General features: G+C 38.7%; 1 protein-coding gene across 3 annotated transcripts in view; it reads left to right on the top strand.

The window, feature by feature from the left end:
• The window catches only part of MBNL2 (muscleblind like splicing regulator 2), a 163,614-nt gene that overhangs the window by 107,271 nt on the left and 37,571 nt on the right, over window positions 1-18,772 (top strand). For all 3 annotated transcript variants that reach the window (XM_081082508.1, XM_081082509.1, XM_081082507.1), the window contains exons 3-5: window positions 3,394-3,558; window positions 11,526-11,726; window positions 14,361-14,624. In XM_081082508.1, coding sequence (XP_080938634.1) covers window positions 3,394-3,558; window positions 11,526-11,726; window positions 14,361-14,624 — 630 coding nt within the window. The remainder of the gene's footprint in view (window positions 1-3,393; window positions 3,559-11,525; window positions 11,727-14,360; window positions 14,625-18,772) is intronic.

The raw sequence follows: 18,772 nt of genomic DNA, 5'->3' as shown, positions 1-18,772 counted from the left end.
GGTTGAATTAGCATTCCCGGGGTACAACACACTTAAAACTGTTAATACTAGATTGAGCTATGGTTCAGGGCTGTCTATTTAAAAAAATATGGTTGCTTACAGAAATACCCCGTAAAATTGAAAGTAATGTTAAATATAAGATACTTGAATAAGTATAATTAAGTAATTTTTATCATGTTTTGACATGAAACTTTATAAAAGAACAAAAAGCCAATAAAAATACAACTAAATCTGTTATCTTGCACTTACTGTAAACAAAATGTCATATACAAATATTTTTATTTCTTTGGAAATATTAACCACACTTACTTTGTGTCTACTATGTGCCAAGTATTTTTCTAAACCTTGTGCATATATTAATTGATGCAATCCCACAATAGACCTTAAAGGGGAACACAGTAATTATTTTCATTGTTCAGATGAAAAGCAAATGGATGCACAAGAAATTAAAAGTAACACAACTAGAAAAGGCAGAGCCAAAGCTATGTGTCCAGGCATCTGCCTCCAGAGCTGTGAGTTTAACCACTCCTCCATCCTCTTATCAATGCATGGGCCCAGGCAAATGATCCTTTTCCATTCCCAAATCCTCATATATAATTTATTATATTTTATATGCATTCTATTATGTTATGAAGGATAATGCTAGATTTTTTATCCTCCATTGATTTTAACTATGGCTAATAAACAGCTTGGCATAATGATGTGAGTCAAGTAGAACTGGATTTAGAATCCAGCTCTACCACTTACCAATTATCTCACCTTAGGAAAGTTCCTTAATCTTTCTGAGCCCACTTGCTGTGTTGTAAAATAGGGATCATTACAGCTGTTTTCAGGAGAAAATGAGATAATCACATATAAATTGTCTGGCTCATGGGTGATCGATAATATACCTTTCCCCAAGTGTGTAAGTACGAACACTAGGAAATTACATTAATTCTTATGAAAAAGAAGGTTCCATCAATAAATTACTAATTTGATATTGTAAATTATGTTCTATTGGCTGAAAACAGTTTATTCAGTTCCTTAAGAGTCCCAGTTGTATCAAGAGACAACAGCATTTACAAGAAAACCATATTTTTTGTAGCCTAATCGAAATTTTCATGCTCAGTTACAAAGCATTACAGAAGATGAGTGATCAAATTGACAGTTATCTGAATGAGCAAAACTGAATAGCCAGACTATGGAGGTGTGGATGTGTCACAAATTGCATCCATTCTATGGAACTCTGCTTTCCCATATCTTCCCATTAAGCGCTTCTGTACCTTCGTGTGGACCTTGTATACCTGAGCCTTTCTGGTGTCAGCTTCTTAGTGAAGCGATTTTGACTAAAGAGAGTTTGGATTGAGGTTGTCAAAGAGAAGCCTAGAGCGGTTTAGCCTTGTACAAGAAATGTCACTCTGCTTAATTCTCCTCCACCTTTGCTGATGGGCAGTAGCTATGTCTTGTGTCCCATGGTCACCTCCAATCATTTGTATGTATATGAACACCTGACATAAAGGAAGCCAATCCAAAGACTGGTCACACACCTATGCTGTAGGAGCAAGCACCATCATAATACTTTCTTGCAATTTGGTTTTTGCAAACTGAGAGACAAAAGCATTATCAAGGGAGTGCAGAAAGGGAGGTAAAATAAGAGATGTCTCAAGCAAGTTGGTAGGTCTAGCGGGACTCTGGGACGTCACTAAACAGTGAGAAAAGTGAAGTTAGGATAAAAATTTCTCCCAAAACTTGCAAAGTATATGGAAAGAGAGAGATTCCTAGACTTCTTTAATTTAAATTGTTTTTAAATATGGTTCCACTGTACCTGTATCTTTACAATAGACCTTCTAACTCTTGACCATGGAAAGCGGAGTGAAACATCCCAATATAAAATTGAGACTAAGGAGACACACTGACACTGCCCATTGATATAGAATTTTATTAGCAGAAACAACAAGTTCCTTCTGATGTGCCCAGTAGCAGCCTCTGTGTCCTTCCCGTAGAGGGTGACAGACACAATCTCCAATGCTGCTAACAGTGAGGCCTCAGGGCAAGACTGGCTGATGAGCACAGGGAGAGAGCCTGTGCTGCCAAAAGTGCAGCTGACATCAGCGGGGAGCAGAGTGAGAACTCCAGATGTTTAGAATTAGGATGACTATAAACAAATTTGTATCCCCAGATCCACCAAGCTTGCTTTTTAAAATTATTTTTGTATCTGATAAACAAACCCATATTCTCTTTTCTCGGTTGCAAATAGACTAATTCTGGAGGGAATGATAATACTCATACTGGTTAACACAGCTTGCTATTCTTTCCCCAGAAATTGCATAATTCACATCAACATGATTCTCTCAATTGGAAGTTTGGGGACTTCAGTATAAACACTACCATTTTCAAAGACTCTTCAAGACTGGTTTTATGCACATGTATCACCTCATTCATTTCTTTTGCTGTGCCAACTTTCATGTCCAAATGTTACTTTAGCCATAAACATTCTTCACTATGTCATATCATGACATTAAATTTGATACAACTGTCATGGGAGTGGGGCAGGGACATGGGGTAGCATCTTTTGTGCAGCAAACTAATCAGTTGCAAGAGATTATCTGAATTTGTGCCTGGAAATTTCACCAATGCATCTGTAACTAAGAAGAGTTCACTCCCATACTACCATTGCCTCTACTTCAATAATTTGAATGAGGGGTGTCTTCAGCCAATCTGAAACACACATTTCAAGAGGTTCTTATTATTATTCCCACTTTGTCATCACTCCAGCATGCACAAGATGATGTCTAGCAGGTTCAAAGCCTCCTTTTGATACGTCACAATAAATAGGCCCTCCATACTGCCTAGGACAGTGATGGCGAACCTTTTGAGCTCGGCATGTCAGCATTTTGAAAAACCCTAACTTAACTCTGGTGCCGTGTCACATATAGAAATTTTTTGATATTTGCAACCATAGTAAAACAAAGACTTACATTTTTGATATTTATTTTACATATTTAAATGCCATTTAACAAAGAAAAATCAACCAAAAAAATGAGTTTGCGTGTCACCTCTGACACGCGTGTCATAGGTTCGCCATCACTGGCCTAGGAGAAGCATGTATCTTTACTTTCAGCAGTCACATTTCTTTAGAGTCTATTGTCAGAGATAGAATCCATTAAAAACAACAATCGATCTCAGGCAGCTTCTCTACTCAACAGGTTTGAGCAAGGTTGATAATCGCCTAATGCCTGAATCACCTCTTATATGTTCCAACTGTGTTCTATGTTCCAACACATGCGTGCATGCACAAACACACATACACACATGGGCTCCTTACCTTTGTATATATGGAATGATTGTGAAATGGTTGACAATAGAGTTGAAAGCTACCAATAACAGTCCTAAACCAAAACGTTCATTTTACAGGGCCGTTGTTCAAGAGAGAACTGCAAGTATCTTCACCCTCCAACACATTTAAAAACTCAACTAGAAATTAATGGGAGGAACAATTTGATCCAGCAAAAAACTGCAGCAGCAATGCTTGCCCAGCAGATGCAATTTATGTTTCCAGGAACCCCACTTCATCCAGTGGTGAGTACATCGCATCTAATGAAGGGCTTGATGATTAAAGTGTTGGTGTGGGCGATGCCACATTGACCTCGGATGGCCTCCCTCTACTTTGTCTCTGGCTACAATTAAAGCAAAAAGCTTTGACACTAAAGGGATGCTGAAAATAGAGTTTTTAAAATTATTTACATGGGAACATGTGTGTGGAAACAGTAGGCAAAGACAATTTCAACTCAATATCTGGATGCCACTCTAGCTCTTTCTCACCAGTAAACTCTGTGTCTGAGCCATCTTAGAATGCTAATAGTTCTACATTTTCATCTGTAGTATGAATTGATGATCTCTGTGAAGAAGAGGTTTTGATGCCTAAACTCTTTTTTTAGCAAGATAGTTGACAGAAAATTTAGTTCAATGGCATTATTTTAAAAATGAGAAGTGAGAAACCAGAGGTGTTAAACTGACCAGTCTGCCCCACCTGGAGCCTGACACCAGCCCAAAAGGATGATGTCTTAGTCACCTACACCTCCTGTCTCTCTGAGGCCTGATGGGGCGTGGCAGCCACGGCAAGGACCACAAGGTTAAATGTATTGTGTTGTGTAATATTTTCTCCCTGATTTCATGGCATTTCAAAGTCCTTCCTTGGCGGTCTGGAAATTGTTTTAGAAATGAGGTCCTGGAGGAAAGGAGTGCATTTGGCTTCAGCAGATTTCATTTATATTTGTGAATTATTTGTCAAAAACAAGCTAATTGTTTTTTAAAAAAACAAAGACTGTGAAGTGAGTGAAATTTGCCTTTTTTTTAAAAAAAACATACGTACACAAAAGACTATTGTTTAAAAATCAGCCTTTATTGTATGAAAATTCTTATTGAAAGCTGCTAAATTAAAAGGGATAGCTACCAGTGAGTTGAATTTTTGTACTGTGTGTCTGTGAGATGAGATGAGAAGGGTGGGTGTGGGGATGAGGGGAGGGAATCTGGGGGACTAATCTGCTTATCTCAAGGTCAAGAATCTGCTTATCTCAAGGTCAAGAATGATGGCACAAAGTAGCCAGGAACAAGCTCTACCCAGAGGAAAAAACACAAAGACAAGTGCCAGGCACAGGTGGCTCCAAGATAAATAGGATCTAGTCTTTTGGGGATAGATAGATTCAGGGAAAGGGCAAAGTAAGATTCAGGCACAGGGAACTGTGATTTTGGATAAGGCAGGAAAGGCTGCTTGGAGGAGGTCCCAAATAAGTGCATCCTAAAGAATGAGTAGAAGCCTTGATGTAAGGAAAAGTAGCGTTCTAAACACCTTTAACACCAAAAATAGGCAGTTAAGTGGACCTATTTAAAACCACACACATGTATAATTTATGGTTCTCTTTATTGATACATGGATATAAGTTATTTTTTAAATTCTCTAAATGCTAAAATAGTTTAGTTATATGACATTAAATAATGTCTATGGGAATAAATTTAGAACAACCAAGGTCAGCATGGTAACACTGTAGTATATATCTCACTCATTTTAATCATTCGCTTCTTATTTATTTATAATTAATAAGGATTGACCCTGGTACTCAATAATGGCACTGTCAATAAGAAAACTCCATTCCTGTTGCTATTAGTTGAACTTTTTTTGAAAGTTATGTATAATCTCAAATATTAGTTAGAAGTTAATAACCATGATTATGAAAAAGGTATAGTACATTTAAATATTTTAATAGAGATTGTTAAATTACAAGAAGTATTAGAATAAAGTGTGATAAACTTACTCATCAACCCTACAAGCAAATGACTTCAGAGTCTCAGGAATTAATCGGTGACCTAGTACAGTGTAGTAGGCCAAATAGTGGCTCTCAAAAGTACCTGGAACCTGTAAATGTTACCTTAAACGGAAACAGGGTCTTTGCAGATGTGATTAAGCTGGGTATCTTGAGCTGAGGAAACCCTCCAGGATGAAATGCAATCACCTCTCTCTCTGTCTATGTCACCCAAAGACCTAGTTTTTTCTCTGGATAATCAGCAACCCCGGAGGCAGCACAAGACAGTAGTCAGGATCTGACTAATGGTCACAGTGTCTGGACCCCTGGCAGACTAAAGATAACATCTTAACCTAAGTTGTATGTAAGTTCCTGAACTCTAAGGTGTAACCACCCCCTGGCTACTTTCCCATGAAATCAGGACAAAAGATCACAAGAATAGACCTCAGAGCTGTCCTCGAGACCTGCAGAAATGATTCATTATCCTTACCTCACCTCTGACCAATCAGCTCCCAGCAAGACCCTGAACCACTAACCTATAAGGGCTTGTGATTTTGCCCTATATAATCTGTAATCTACATGCCATTGGAAAGTTCAGACTTTTGAGCATTAGCTTCCCATTCTCCTGGATGGCACCATACATAATAAAGTAGCCAATATTTACCTACTAAATAAATAAATAAATAAATGCAATGACAACTATCCTTATAAGAGAGATACAAAGGGAGAGTTGACACACACAAAGAGGATAAAGGCAATGTGCCCATAGAGGTAAAAAATGGAGCGATGTGGTCACAAACCAAGGAATGCCAGCCGCCACCAGAAGATGGAAGAGACAAGGAATCCTTCCTAGAGACTCCAGAGTGAGTGTGGTCTTGCCAACAACTTGATTTTGACCCAGTGAAACTGATTTCATGATTCCAGGACTATGAAAGGATAAATTGTGTTGTTTTAAGCCACTAAGTTTATGGGAATTTGTTTGATCAGCCACAAGAAATATGCAGAAATTGTTTAAGATAAAATAGAGATACAAGTACCACTCCATTTTTAGATTTCTTTGAAGTTAAACTTCTCTATATTTTTCTACTCCCTCTAGCTCCCATCCACGCTTAAATCTTCTACCAGTGATCTTCATATTTCTAAACTGAGGGTCACTTTTGTCTTCATTCTATTTGTTTGACCTCTTAGTAATATTCGGCTTGTATAATCAATCTCTTCTTTGTAGAGCACTCCCTCCTCTCTAATCACTCCTTCCTCCTCTTTCTCTATCATATTCTCTATGTGTTGAAATTACTAATGGGGGTTCCCAGCACTGGACATCTCTCTCATCTACCCTCTCCTTCCTGGTCTCACCCATTCCTATAACTGTAAATCATCTACAGGCTAAGAACAATCCCAAATGTATGCTTCCAGTCCAAATTTGTCTGAGCCTCAGGCTCCTGTATCCAACTTCCTATTGGACTCACTTTTAAATTTCTCACAGGATCTCAACATGTTAAAGATCAAATTATTCATTCCACTACATTTCCATCTCAGTAAATGCAACTAGCAGTTTCAAACCAAAACCAAGCAGACTCTCTCTTGTATACTTTTTCATGTCTATTTCATCAGTAAGTCCTAATATATCTGCCTTCAAGTCCCAGCACCCTTGTTGAGCTACCTTAAACCTATTTATCAAAATACATTGTGGACATTTCCTTTCTAATCTCTCAGTTTGCTTTATTTCAATGTATCCTGCATATAGCAACCATAGGAACTTTTTAAACATATAAATGAAATCATATCACTCCCTTGCTTAAAATATTTCAGTGCTTTCCCATTTCACAAGGAGAAAGCCTAAACATATAACATTATCTGTGATCTGATCCTCACCCAACTCACCACCTCACCCTGAATCCACTGAGACCAAACCACACCTTCAGTTCTGTGAACACATTCTGTGAACACACAAAGCTCTTGCTTGCCTCATGGTCTCTGCTCTTGCTGGAAGTATCCTATTACCCTTCACGTGTTAACTTCATCTCATTCAGAAGGACTCTAAATCTGTTCCCTGCGATTTACCACCCATCTCCATCCAGATCAATGAAGCCTCCTCATTTCTACTTATCCATAAACATGAATTGTAATTTTGCTTGTTCTTGCCCATTAGAGTTTAAGTTTAATAAATGTACACACAGTATTTTGGCACTGTGTCTGTACCAATAAGTATTTATTAAATGAATGAAAATACAATTCATTCCTTCCTATCATAATTCTTCTATCTCAAGTTCACTAGATTTAAAAATTCCCTGTTCTTTTGTTCCTTCTAGCAGTCTTTCGCTCCCCATTTCTGATAGAATATAACAGTAATTCTTCTTTTCGTTCCCACCCCATCATACACACAACCTTCATATGTTCACTCAAGATGAAGAATCAGGTGGGTAGCCTTTAGTAGAACAGAGATTTAAGAACCTATACAATACAGTCCTTGGGGACAAGGCCTGACATTGAGGATTCTGCCCTTCAGTGATGCTTCTGGAGTAAAGGGAGGAGGTTTAAGGGGCACCATGTTTTAAGCCTTTCTGTTTAAGTGCCAAATATGTACCCTTTGAAGTCAAAGCTTTCTAAATGCATGAACTCTCATGCTCTTGTTTTAAAGTCAGTTGATGAAATTTTAGAGCCATAAATATCCCAGGCCACTCAGTTACTACTCCTCAGTACCAGCCCTTCCTTGCCACTACAAAATAGCAAAGGCCATGTGGATGTATGTGTGTGTTAAATCTTTGAACCTGGACCTACTGATATAATGTACTGTGTGAAAGAGGAGTGGAGAGTTCTGGGGAAAGAAATCCGGAAATGTGGAGTGAAGTACGGAGGGAAAAAATAGCAAGACCAGCATTGCAGAAACTATTTTCTTCCAGAAGACTTTCTGTGGCTCTTGTCCTCTGACCTCTCCAGCTGCAGCTAGTGCTGAGAGATGACAAGGACCAAATGGATCCCGTCTCAGACAGCCTGGCAACAGCCCTTCTGCAGAAACCATGAGCCAGTTCACCCAAGCTCTCGCTGGTACGCTTCCAGGAACAGAATCATTTGGAGGTGCTGCCCTTCTCCTTTCCCAGCTGCCAGCTAAGAACTGAATTGAGACACCATGATGTGTTGTCAGCCTGGACTCTGCCTCTGGAAGTTTAATTTGAATTTGGAATCTGAGAACCCATTTCCCAAGGCAGCAGCATCCCACACAGCTGTTCAGAGCAGCCCTACATCTCTCATCTGTAGGAGGCCCTGGATGACTGTGGGCCACAGTTCCCCGCCAACACTCACTCTCTTTACGCTCCAAAAACATAAGAGCAGCTAGTGTTTTTTCTTCTTTGATTTTAAGACATTACCAACAAAATCTAGTGAGTGCAGAAGAATGGAAATAGCCCCAGTCTTGGAGCCAAGAGTCCTGGCTATTTTGTCCTGCCTCTGCCTCAGCAGCAAAGACCTTGGGTAATCCTTTTAGTCTCTACACTAAATTGCTTTCACCTGTGAGACTGTGCAATTCTCACTACCACACTTGCTTCTCACAGATATTGACAAGATTAAAGAAGACAACGTGTGTGAGAAGGGATTAGCCAAAGAACATATATGAATAACCCATAGACACAGACAACAGTGTGCCGAAGGCCAGAGGGAAACGGGGGTGAGGGGTGGGAGCAGGTGGGCAAAGAGGGGGGATGAGGATATATGTATTAGGGTAAGCAATAAAAATAAGTTTTTTAAAAAAAGAAAGAAACAAGCTACCAAGATAACAGCACAGTAGCCACAAAGTAAAGCACATGTATACTAAGACAAACAATCCAATTAAAAAATGGGCAGGACAACTGAATAGACATTTCTCCAAAGAGGACATACAAATGGCCAAGAGACATACAAAAAAATGCTCAAATGTTTTTACTTTTGAATAATACTTTTTATGAACTATGTTATAACTATTAGCAATAAACAAACTAAAACATCCACTTAAGATTGTTAAATTAGACAAACAAGTAACATATTTTGGAAAGCAAAATTTAACTAATTACAATAGATTTATTGATATCCAAAAAGATTTTGAGAGGTGAGTTTTGAGGTTCTGATATCGTATTGACTGTCATGGTGTGCCCTGTGGTTGTGTCACCACACTGATCCTGGCTTCACATGGAGGGAGGGTTGGGGATTTGCTTCTGTAGAAAGTCAGAAATGGAGGTGTTGGGGAGGGCTCTTTTCTCTAAATGTTTACTTTGATAAATAGTCTCTGAGTTAAATGACACATTTAGTACAAGTGTGGTTTTTTTTTATACTTATTTTCCCTCCTCATCTATGACAGTGGTCCCGAAACTGGGCCACACAACAGATTCTGTAGCAAACATTTTAAATGCAAATTTCAAGGCCCCTGCCTAAACCTGTTGAGCCAGAATTTGTGATATCTCTCTTTATGACCGTCCTGCACCCCACCCCCCCACCCCCAGGTACTTCTGATATAGCTGGTTCTTTGTGTCACTGATCTGTTATGATTTATGACCTCTCAGGATTGACTTTTTAAAATCCTAACATTAGATAGCCCTTGTACCATTTTAATCACTTGGCTTTGTTTCAATAGTACTAAATTATAAAAGCTATAGTTCCTGAAAACCACAACTTTCTATAATTATGACTCAAACGGGTTGAAAATGGAAAACATACACATACGAAATTTTGTAAAAAGTCAAGGAAGAAAAAAATCCCAACTTCCAGCTATTTCCCATGTTGAGACCTCATGTTGCAATGTTCTTCCAAAGTGAATTTTATGTCTAAGCCATAAAGATCTAAGAACCGCTCGTGGGAGTGCTGTAGCCCCAGCCCTCTAAGACCGTTAGAGTCACCTCTTCCAGCCCCAGCCACTCAGTAAAGACTTTCAGCCTCTCCAAGAACTCCCTGCCCAAACTATCTCTAATTTACTGTTTTCTAACATGATCATTTGTAAGAGATATTTTTCAGTTATTGCTGTCAACAAAAAATTTGTTTAATAAACATAGATTGTTATTTTCCCCATATGTTCAACAGCTCATTCAGAGCCATAAATAGACAACAAGAATGTTACCCACAATGTATAAATAGAGACATACCATGACATGGCCAACAGCACAGTTCCGCATTAGAACACTGCATTAACATGTCATTGCAAATATCTGAAAATTGCTCCTGAAAATAAACAGATTAAAACTCATCCAATAACTAAAAAACAAACAAACCAACAAAAACCATTCAGGTCCAATTCAATGTGAAATTTAGTCTAAGAAAAATCTTTATCTAGCATCTTAAATTTTTAACATTGTTTCTTTAAAAAGTGAAGTTTCTTGTTCTCTTAAATGTATATTATTTCCTTTCTGAAAGGCATATTTGTAGGTGGAGCTTTAAAAAATAATCATCCCATCAGCTTATTTCTTCTAATCCCTGGACAAGGAGTACAGTGATAAGGAAGTTTAATAAGGTACTTTATGCCTTTATCACTGCTGCGTTGATTATGTGACCTAGGAAACCAAACCAACTTTCAACAGACAATTGAAAAATTGGCCACTTGAAAAGTTCAAGCTTTTCATTCACTCTTTTAAGAAAGAAAAGTTAGTTCAAGACATACTTAAGCTAGAGGAGGAAATAGCAGGTCTATATTAAAACTGTGGATGAATTTTAAAAATATTCATGCTAGTGAATATGGAAACATACTGGTAAGTATGAAAAAAATAAAATCCCAAGTAATGTCCACTTTTTGAGAATGTATAAACTTGGTCAGGCTATAATCAAGGTTTTTTTTTTCTTTATTCCTCTCCCTTTGAGAGACATGTAGGAGGAATCAAAGACTATGAATCAGTATTCTATAGGTTTTACTACTATAGTGTTATGAAATTTAATACTTTGGAATGATGAGCAATTAGAGTGAATATATTTTGTTGAGGACATTTTCATAGAAATAAAAGTTTAACTTGTAATAAAAGCAAAGGTTTAACCTGTTCCCTGTAATTAGGTTCCTATGATGTTCTCCAATGTTTTTGTATGGTTTTGAGAAGAGAGGGTCTGTATGGATTTAATTTTTCTTAAGCAAAACCAAACAGGGAAGTTTAATGAACTTACATAGTTCAGACTAGATTTATGCAACTAACACAGAGTCTTGTACAAGATGAATAAATTTTGCTCAAATGACACTTGCTGGTGATTTTTTGAAGTTTTATTCTAAAGGTATCTTTATCCTGTGTTATCTTTCTTTAACAGCCCACTTTTCCTGTAGGTCCCACAATAGGGACAAATACGGCGATTAGCTTTGCTCCTTACTTAGCACCTGTAACCCCTGGAGTTGGGTTAGTCCCAACAGAAATTCTACCCACCACACCTGTTATTGTTCCCGGAAGTCCACCTGTCACTGTCCCGGGCTCAACTACAACTCAGAAACTTCTCAGGACTGACAAACTGGAGGTACTTCCATTTTATTTGTGGTTTGAAATGCATTTGTGGTAGAAGTGTACTTCTATGTAGGTAAACGCTTGTAAGATATTGCACACACATTCATCTAAAAGCCATGCATTCATGATTCTTTGGTTTGAATTTGAAGCCAAGTATAAAGGAAATTAGTCTGTGAGAAAAGAGTATGTTTAACACACAAAAAGTCAGCTGCAAAATATTAGCAACCAGTGGAACACTGAATCAATCACTATGGCAGCCATAGTGATGGCTCCTGAAGGCCTCCAGCTGGGCTAGGCTTTAACCTTTGCTGGATTCTGGATTGGTCTCCAGGGGGCAAGTCAGGAGCCCAGAAGCCAGAGCAGTGGGGGACACTCCGGGACAAGGGTGGGAATAAGTCGGATTATTACTGTTGACCAGTTGGTATGATCATATTTCACTATTTTAGGAACTAGTATGGCTGTACTACAATGTTCCCGAATATCAGCCCTCAGTGTGTTCTTGGTAAACAGGGGGAATTGCAAACCAGGCAAATTTGTTGATTGGGACCGTTTCTTCAACTTACACTTAAGTGTTCTATAAAAGCCAAGAAAACAAGTACATATATTTATAAAACATAATTCTTAAGTCCTGAGTCAAGCCAACCCATCTGTACTTTACTGGGTAATATTTCTCTTTAATCAGAGTTAGAGGATTCATCCATTTATCTTAATTACTATATCCTGTGATATTTAATAGAGCATTTCATATGGGTGTGTAAAGATTTTAATAGATTTTTCAAAGAGCTCCTTTAATTCCACTACCAATTAAAGTTGTTAGGTGATATATGTATGGTTAGGATGTACCCTGAGCTTTATGTTGGATCCTTCAAGAATGTTCTTTCAAACATACATTTGTTTAAATATCCACCCAATAACTCTTGAGGGCGGTATTGATCTAGCTAGCCTGTCCCTGTGAATGCTGAACAGACCTTTCATGGGACTAGATAAGTGTTTTGGGCTCCACCTGCTGGACCCATGAAGCTTACGTTCAGTACGTGACTGTGTGGTTTTAGGAAACAGATTAGATCAGCTGAGTTGGGAACAAACTGTCATTCCCAACAGTACTGATGGGCAAAGATATATGTAAAAATGACTCACCATGACTTTAGCAGAGCAGCTTTCAGTTCCCACCTCAAGCCAGGAATGAAGTTGGCTACACACAAAGACCCTTGGTAAATGCTTACTAGCTGACCCACACCTCTGATGCAGTCTCAGACTGGAATCATTCCATTTACAGAGGAAGGCTTACTCAGAATCTGTGGGAACATCTTAGTAATTCTTATTGTGCACATTTCATGAACTAAGAATGGAATGTTGGCTAATATTCAAAGTAGGAAGAAACAGTTGACAATTTTGTGACTTATCTGTTTACTCCTCAAACTCGCTTGGTGACTGGGGAGTGAAACTGTAGTTCCCCAGTACGTTTGACTGTCACAAGGCTTGACTGTCATATCAGTTGACCCTTCATATAACATCACTGATGATCAGGATGTGAACCACCACTTAAATATACCCACTTTGGGATTGGAGCCTAAAAAGAAAATAACTTAAAATTTTACTAGTAATTCTTCCCTGCTAATGATATTTATAAATCTAAGAATTATGTATATATGTTATTTATGTTATTTCATGTTCTAATATTCAGGGCAGAATTAAGGATACTCTTTAAACTCTAAAAAACAAACAAACAAAAAACCTTTATACAGTAAACTCTTGATTCACCAGAATTTTCAGAGCATGGAGCATTCATTCTAGTTACTTGAGGTTTCAGGGTAACTAAGGATTAAGGAATAAAAAAGAAACAGCACACCAACACTTCAAACTCTACTCTACTTCCCTTCCTTTCTTTCTCTCCCTTTACCTCTTCCCACATTTCTCTTTTTTGTCTTTTTAAAATATGTTTATCGTTTTTCTGTGCTGTCAAAAATAGTAATATGGTGACCTTAAATGAAAGTTTTTGGTGGCTTAGATATCATAATTCTTTAGATTTATTATCATGCTATCTTTGTAGAGCTGGGGGGACGTAGGGGAAAACTGGGGTATTCACCCCCCCCCCATTTCCCATTCTCAGAGAGGAGGAACGAGTTTGTCATTTCCCCCTACTCTTTTTGGAGTTGTACAGCTATGGCCTGGTGGCTTAAACTATGGAGAAATTATCCCTCCATGCAAAAAACCTATAGCATTCCAGAGTTGTTCAGAGTAGAAGATTTGTGTGTGTGTGTGTGTGTGTGTGTGTGTATACTCTCCAAATTATTATATATATTTATATATTCCAGAGACAGTGGAGGCCTTATTGATTTCTCTTTGTTATTTTCCCCAAACTGCAGATTTTGACTTATTTTCTCAATATCCACTCACTCTCAACCTAGAAAAGAGGGCAAAGCAAAACTCAAAATCGTTTTTATTAGGGATTCTGGTTACTTGTATTCTTGATAATCAAACTTGCAAATGGCACAAAAGCCACCCTTCAGAGAAACGAAAGGAATTATTTCAATTAAAACACACACACACACACACACACACACACACACACACACGCAAAGGGCTGCACGTGCAGAGGCGGCCAGGCCCTGTGCTGCATTGTCTGCTCTCGCCCCCTGTGTCCTAGGTATGCAGGGAGTTCCAGCGAGGAAACTGCGCCCGGGGCGAGACCGACTGCCGCTTCGCACACCCCGCCGACAGCACAATGATCGACACAAACGACAACACCGTAACCGTTTGTATGGATTACATAAAGGGGCGTTGCATGAGGGAGAAATGCAAATATTTTCACCCTCCTGCACACTTGCAGGCCAAAATCAAAGCCGCGCAGCACCAAGCCAACCAAGCCGCGGTGGCCGCCCAGGCAGCTGCAGCCGCGGCCACAGTCATGGTAAGTGGGGTGCGCCCGCCGCGCACCTTCCTCCCCCCAGGAGCCCGCGGGCTCCCGGCGCCTGGGTCCTGCCGCTCTCCACACCCGCTGGGAAATAGGGAAGGCTGCTATTCCTGCTGCTCCGCTGCCTAAGTTCTGTTGTTCCCCCTCTTTGTTTTGTTTCCCCCGCCCTCCCTTCTTCAGCACAATAAGTAGATCCCTCAGGGGCAGGTAACCAAGGGCAGGTGCCAGCGCCCTCCCCCGGGGCCAGTTCTGTGGTCACAGGTGGGGTTCTTCCTGGGAGAGGGGCTCCAGGGCCTCCTGCTGAACAGGACGGTGGGCACTGGCGCTTAAGGGAGTGGGAAACTGAGCAATAGACGCTACATCTTCGGAGAGCAGACCCTGGAGCAGAGAAGTAGCAACAGGTGACCAGTCAATGGCTGACTCCTCCCTATTCCCATTGTTTTCCTCTTTTTTCAGTTAAAACGGGGGCCAAGGGATTTGCTGCAAACTTTCTCTCCCTAAGTGAAATTTTACACAGAACACCAAGTCATGAGAGAGATGCAAATGGAGCTGTACTGGCTGGTGCTTAAAAAATAAATGAGTAATTAAATAAAATTAAAATAAATAAATAAATAAATAAATAAAGGCAGGCTGTGACCCAGCATCCAGAACTTGAGTCACTTTCCTGACCCTTAGAGACCAACAGGCACCTCCTTATCAGCACTTGGGGGCCTGTCACAGCCCCAGACTCCTGGGCCCCACCCCAGATTTTAAAATTCAAATGTTAGGTGTTTTGTATGCACATTAACGTTTGAGGAGCACCTGTCTAGAGTCCCAGTGGTCGGCAAACTCATTAGTCAACAGAGCCAAATATCAACAGCACGACGATTGAAATTTCTTTTGAGAGCCAAATTTTTTAAACCTCAACTATATAGGTAGGTACATTGTTATTAACTTAATTAGGGAACTCCTAAGGCTTAGGAAGAGCCACACTCAAGGGGCCAAAGAGCCGCATGTGGCTCGCGAGCCACAGTTTGCCAACGACGGGCTAGACCACTGATTCTTAAACTTGGCTGTATTTTGAAATTACCTGAGGGGTCTTGAGAAGTTCAAACATCAGTCGCTTCCCCCAAAGTTATTTAACTGGTCTGGACGTGGCCTGGGCAGTGGCCTTTTTTTAAAACTGATTCTGATGTGCAGCAAAGTTTAAGAACCACTGACAAAGTTGTAGAAGGTTCTAATAAACCTGTGTTCATGTGAGATCTCTGGCTCATCAGAAGTCTGCTTGAATACATGCTTCTCTTGGTATATCAGCTCCATTCTCTAAGACCAGTTTCTCTATACAATGCTGACGATGGTTTGCACACCTTACATCTCTGAAGGAACAGTGTACCTACTATATATAAATGGTAGATGACCTGGGTTAATGGGGATAAAAGAAGAAATGGCCACTTACACAAAAAGGTCATTCTTCAGCCTGTTATCTTTAAATCAAGGCTGTATTATTGTGCCTTCCTGTGCATTCTCATGTCATACTCATCAAGACGCATACACGTTAATGGAGTGACTGTCAGTATGTTTAGTTACCATAGTTTCCTGGATTGTTACATTGTGCCCAAATTTGGAATTCCATCATTTCAGGGAATCTTGCAGCAGCATCAAAGACAACCCAAAGGAATGTAGTTTTAGATCAAACGCCAGCTTCTTTCTGATAATGACATGGAAATGACTGAATCTGTCATGTCTTTTTAGTGACGTGAGAGGCTCATTAGAAACCAGCCTAGGTGCACTTGGATAAAGTCAAAGCATTCTTACTCTAGAACTTTCAAACTGTGAAGATACGCCAGACAGAGCTTCTCTTTGGTAACACGAAGGGTATCTAATCTTCAAGAAAGCAGTCTTGCTTTACACACAAAAATGGGGCTACACGGGGAGATACCTGTTTTATAAAACATGTACCGGAACTTTGAATTCCACACTGCTTGTTCACTTCCTTTTGTTCCATGTTCAAGTGGCAGCTCTCATTGTTGTCAGGGTTTCCTGACTCCTCAGATCGGCTTTTGGCCTGTGATGCCTGACATGGGGCCCTTAGTTTGCTTGCCCATAGTTGGATGGTTTCTTGATCCAGTTACAGTAAAACCTGGCTGCATGTGCACAAGCTGGAGAAGGCCCAGAGGGGGCAGAAGATATAAATGGTAAGGCCAGCAAGAATGAATGCCACGTGTCTGGCACATAGTAGGAGTTCAATTAAAGAGAACCTTTCTCTGCATAGGTGACTAAGGAAGCTCCCAAGATGTACTGGGTTTGCTGATCTCTAAAGTCTGTTCTAATACTAAAGATCTTTCAATAATAGTAAATAATATCAGTCAAATAATATCCTCTACATCAGAACATCTGTGTCCTATAATGCTGTGTTATAACATGATTATTCATCCATACAGATTTCTAAATGCAGTCTACTCATGTGCCTCAAAGTGTGAGCTGTGGGAGATATTACTATGTATGCTTGATTCTCCCAGAAGACAAGCTGTCTGCATCTAGCAAAGATAACCTACAATATGGAGTGGTAGAAAAGAAGATGCTCATTATCCAGATCAGTTTAGAGTTCTGCGTTTCTTTACGTTTCTAGATTATTATAATTTCTATGAAAATTACGTATCAGAAAAAAAGAAAACATGTACCTCCCCGGAGAAATATTTAATATTCCCTTTTCTACTTAGAGACTTCATTAAATGATTCTTTCTTAAATCAAAATGTTGTTCATAGATATTCTTCTAGTTAACATATCTAGTTAGCATAAAAATCAACCCAACAGCGGGTGTGTTCTATAACTCCCGAGGACTGAAAAAGTGGAGGGAAGAATTGAGGTCAAAATGACCTTGAGTTTACCATCCAGTTAATGTTCTCAGTGCACTCGGAGAACAGGCTACATAACCTTATATAATTAGCACAGACTAATTTAAGCTAAAGAAAATGCATTATTTAGCAATATAAAACTGTACAGGCATGAAAGAGTTTAAATAAAAGTGGTGTCATGGAAGCTACTTAATGGAGAATTTACATTGGAGGAAAGAATATTCAGTATAAAGAAGCTTTCTTATTATAGAGCTTATTGGTTTATAAAAACGTTCACAATTTTACTTTTAGAGCAATGATTTCATATTTGATGGCCTCTATTGAGACTGCCATCCAAAACATTTTCTCCATTGCCCATTCTAAACCTCTTCTAACCTATAGTCCTTTCCACTTTATTTCTAGCTCTTTCCCCACCCCATACCTCTTCTATGAAATGATTTCCTATCATTTCTGTACTTTTAATCCTGAATCATCAAATGATGATAAACAACCCTTTATTTTCCAAGGAAAATATCATTTACTGTTTCCCACTTTGAGAGTTTAGTACTATTTCAACTTATTTCAAATGGCATAGTTCGAATTCAGAACTTTAGAACATAACATTTATATTTGTTATACAGACCTTAGGGATTTACTTATTGTGCTAACCATTAAAAATGGGTACTTCATTTTTTATTTGCATTGGAGTTATTCTTTTAAATTTGTTTATTTTCACAGAATTTCATCATCAAATTTTTAGATTTTTTACAATTACCAAGGAATAGAAAAAATTTTCATTGTGGTCTAAATCAATCAATACTTGTTGTAATATCAACTGTTTAAATGAAACTGTCTGCCCAAAAGTATGATTATAGATATTATTTCACTTCTATTATTTCAAGCAGTACTTTGCCATTTTTAGCTGTTTGTTATTTTTAGCTATTGTATTTATTCTAGATTTCCACATCTCATTAACTGGGTTGGTCGCTAATTGTAGTTAACTGTACAAGTAGAACTATTAAATATAAATTATTTTGATACCTGAAAATACTAAATACCTTTTTTAAAGGTATTTTATTAGTATAATCCGGTAAGTTGTTTGAGATAAATTGAATTCTAATTTCAAATATAGTGGAAAACTTAGAATGGATGATAAGTTAGTCATTAGAAACAGTAAAATGGAATAAAAGAGAGAAATTTGAGAAACTTACTACTCAAATTCAAAATTTGTTAAATTTGGAACTTTATTCCAATCCATGCTAGCAGAGTGAAGAGAAGAATTGAGACAATTATCCACATGATTCAGACAAAAAATTAAGATCCAAACCCAA

Source organism: Myotis nattereri (genome assembly GCF_964212035.1).
Source record: "Myotis nattereri genome assembly, chromosome: 2".
NCBI classification, from domain to species: Eukaryota; Metazoa; Chordata; class Mammalia; order Chiroptera; family Vespertilionidae; genus Myotis; species Myotis nattereri.
This window is presented reverse-complemented; position numbering and strand designations above follow the sequence as displayed.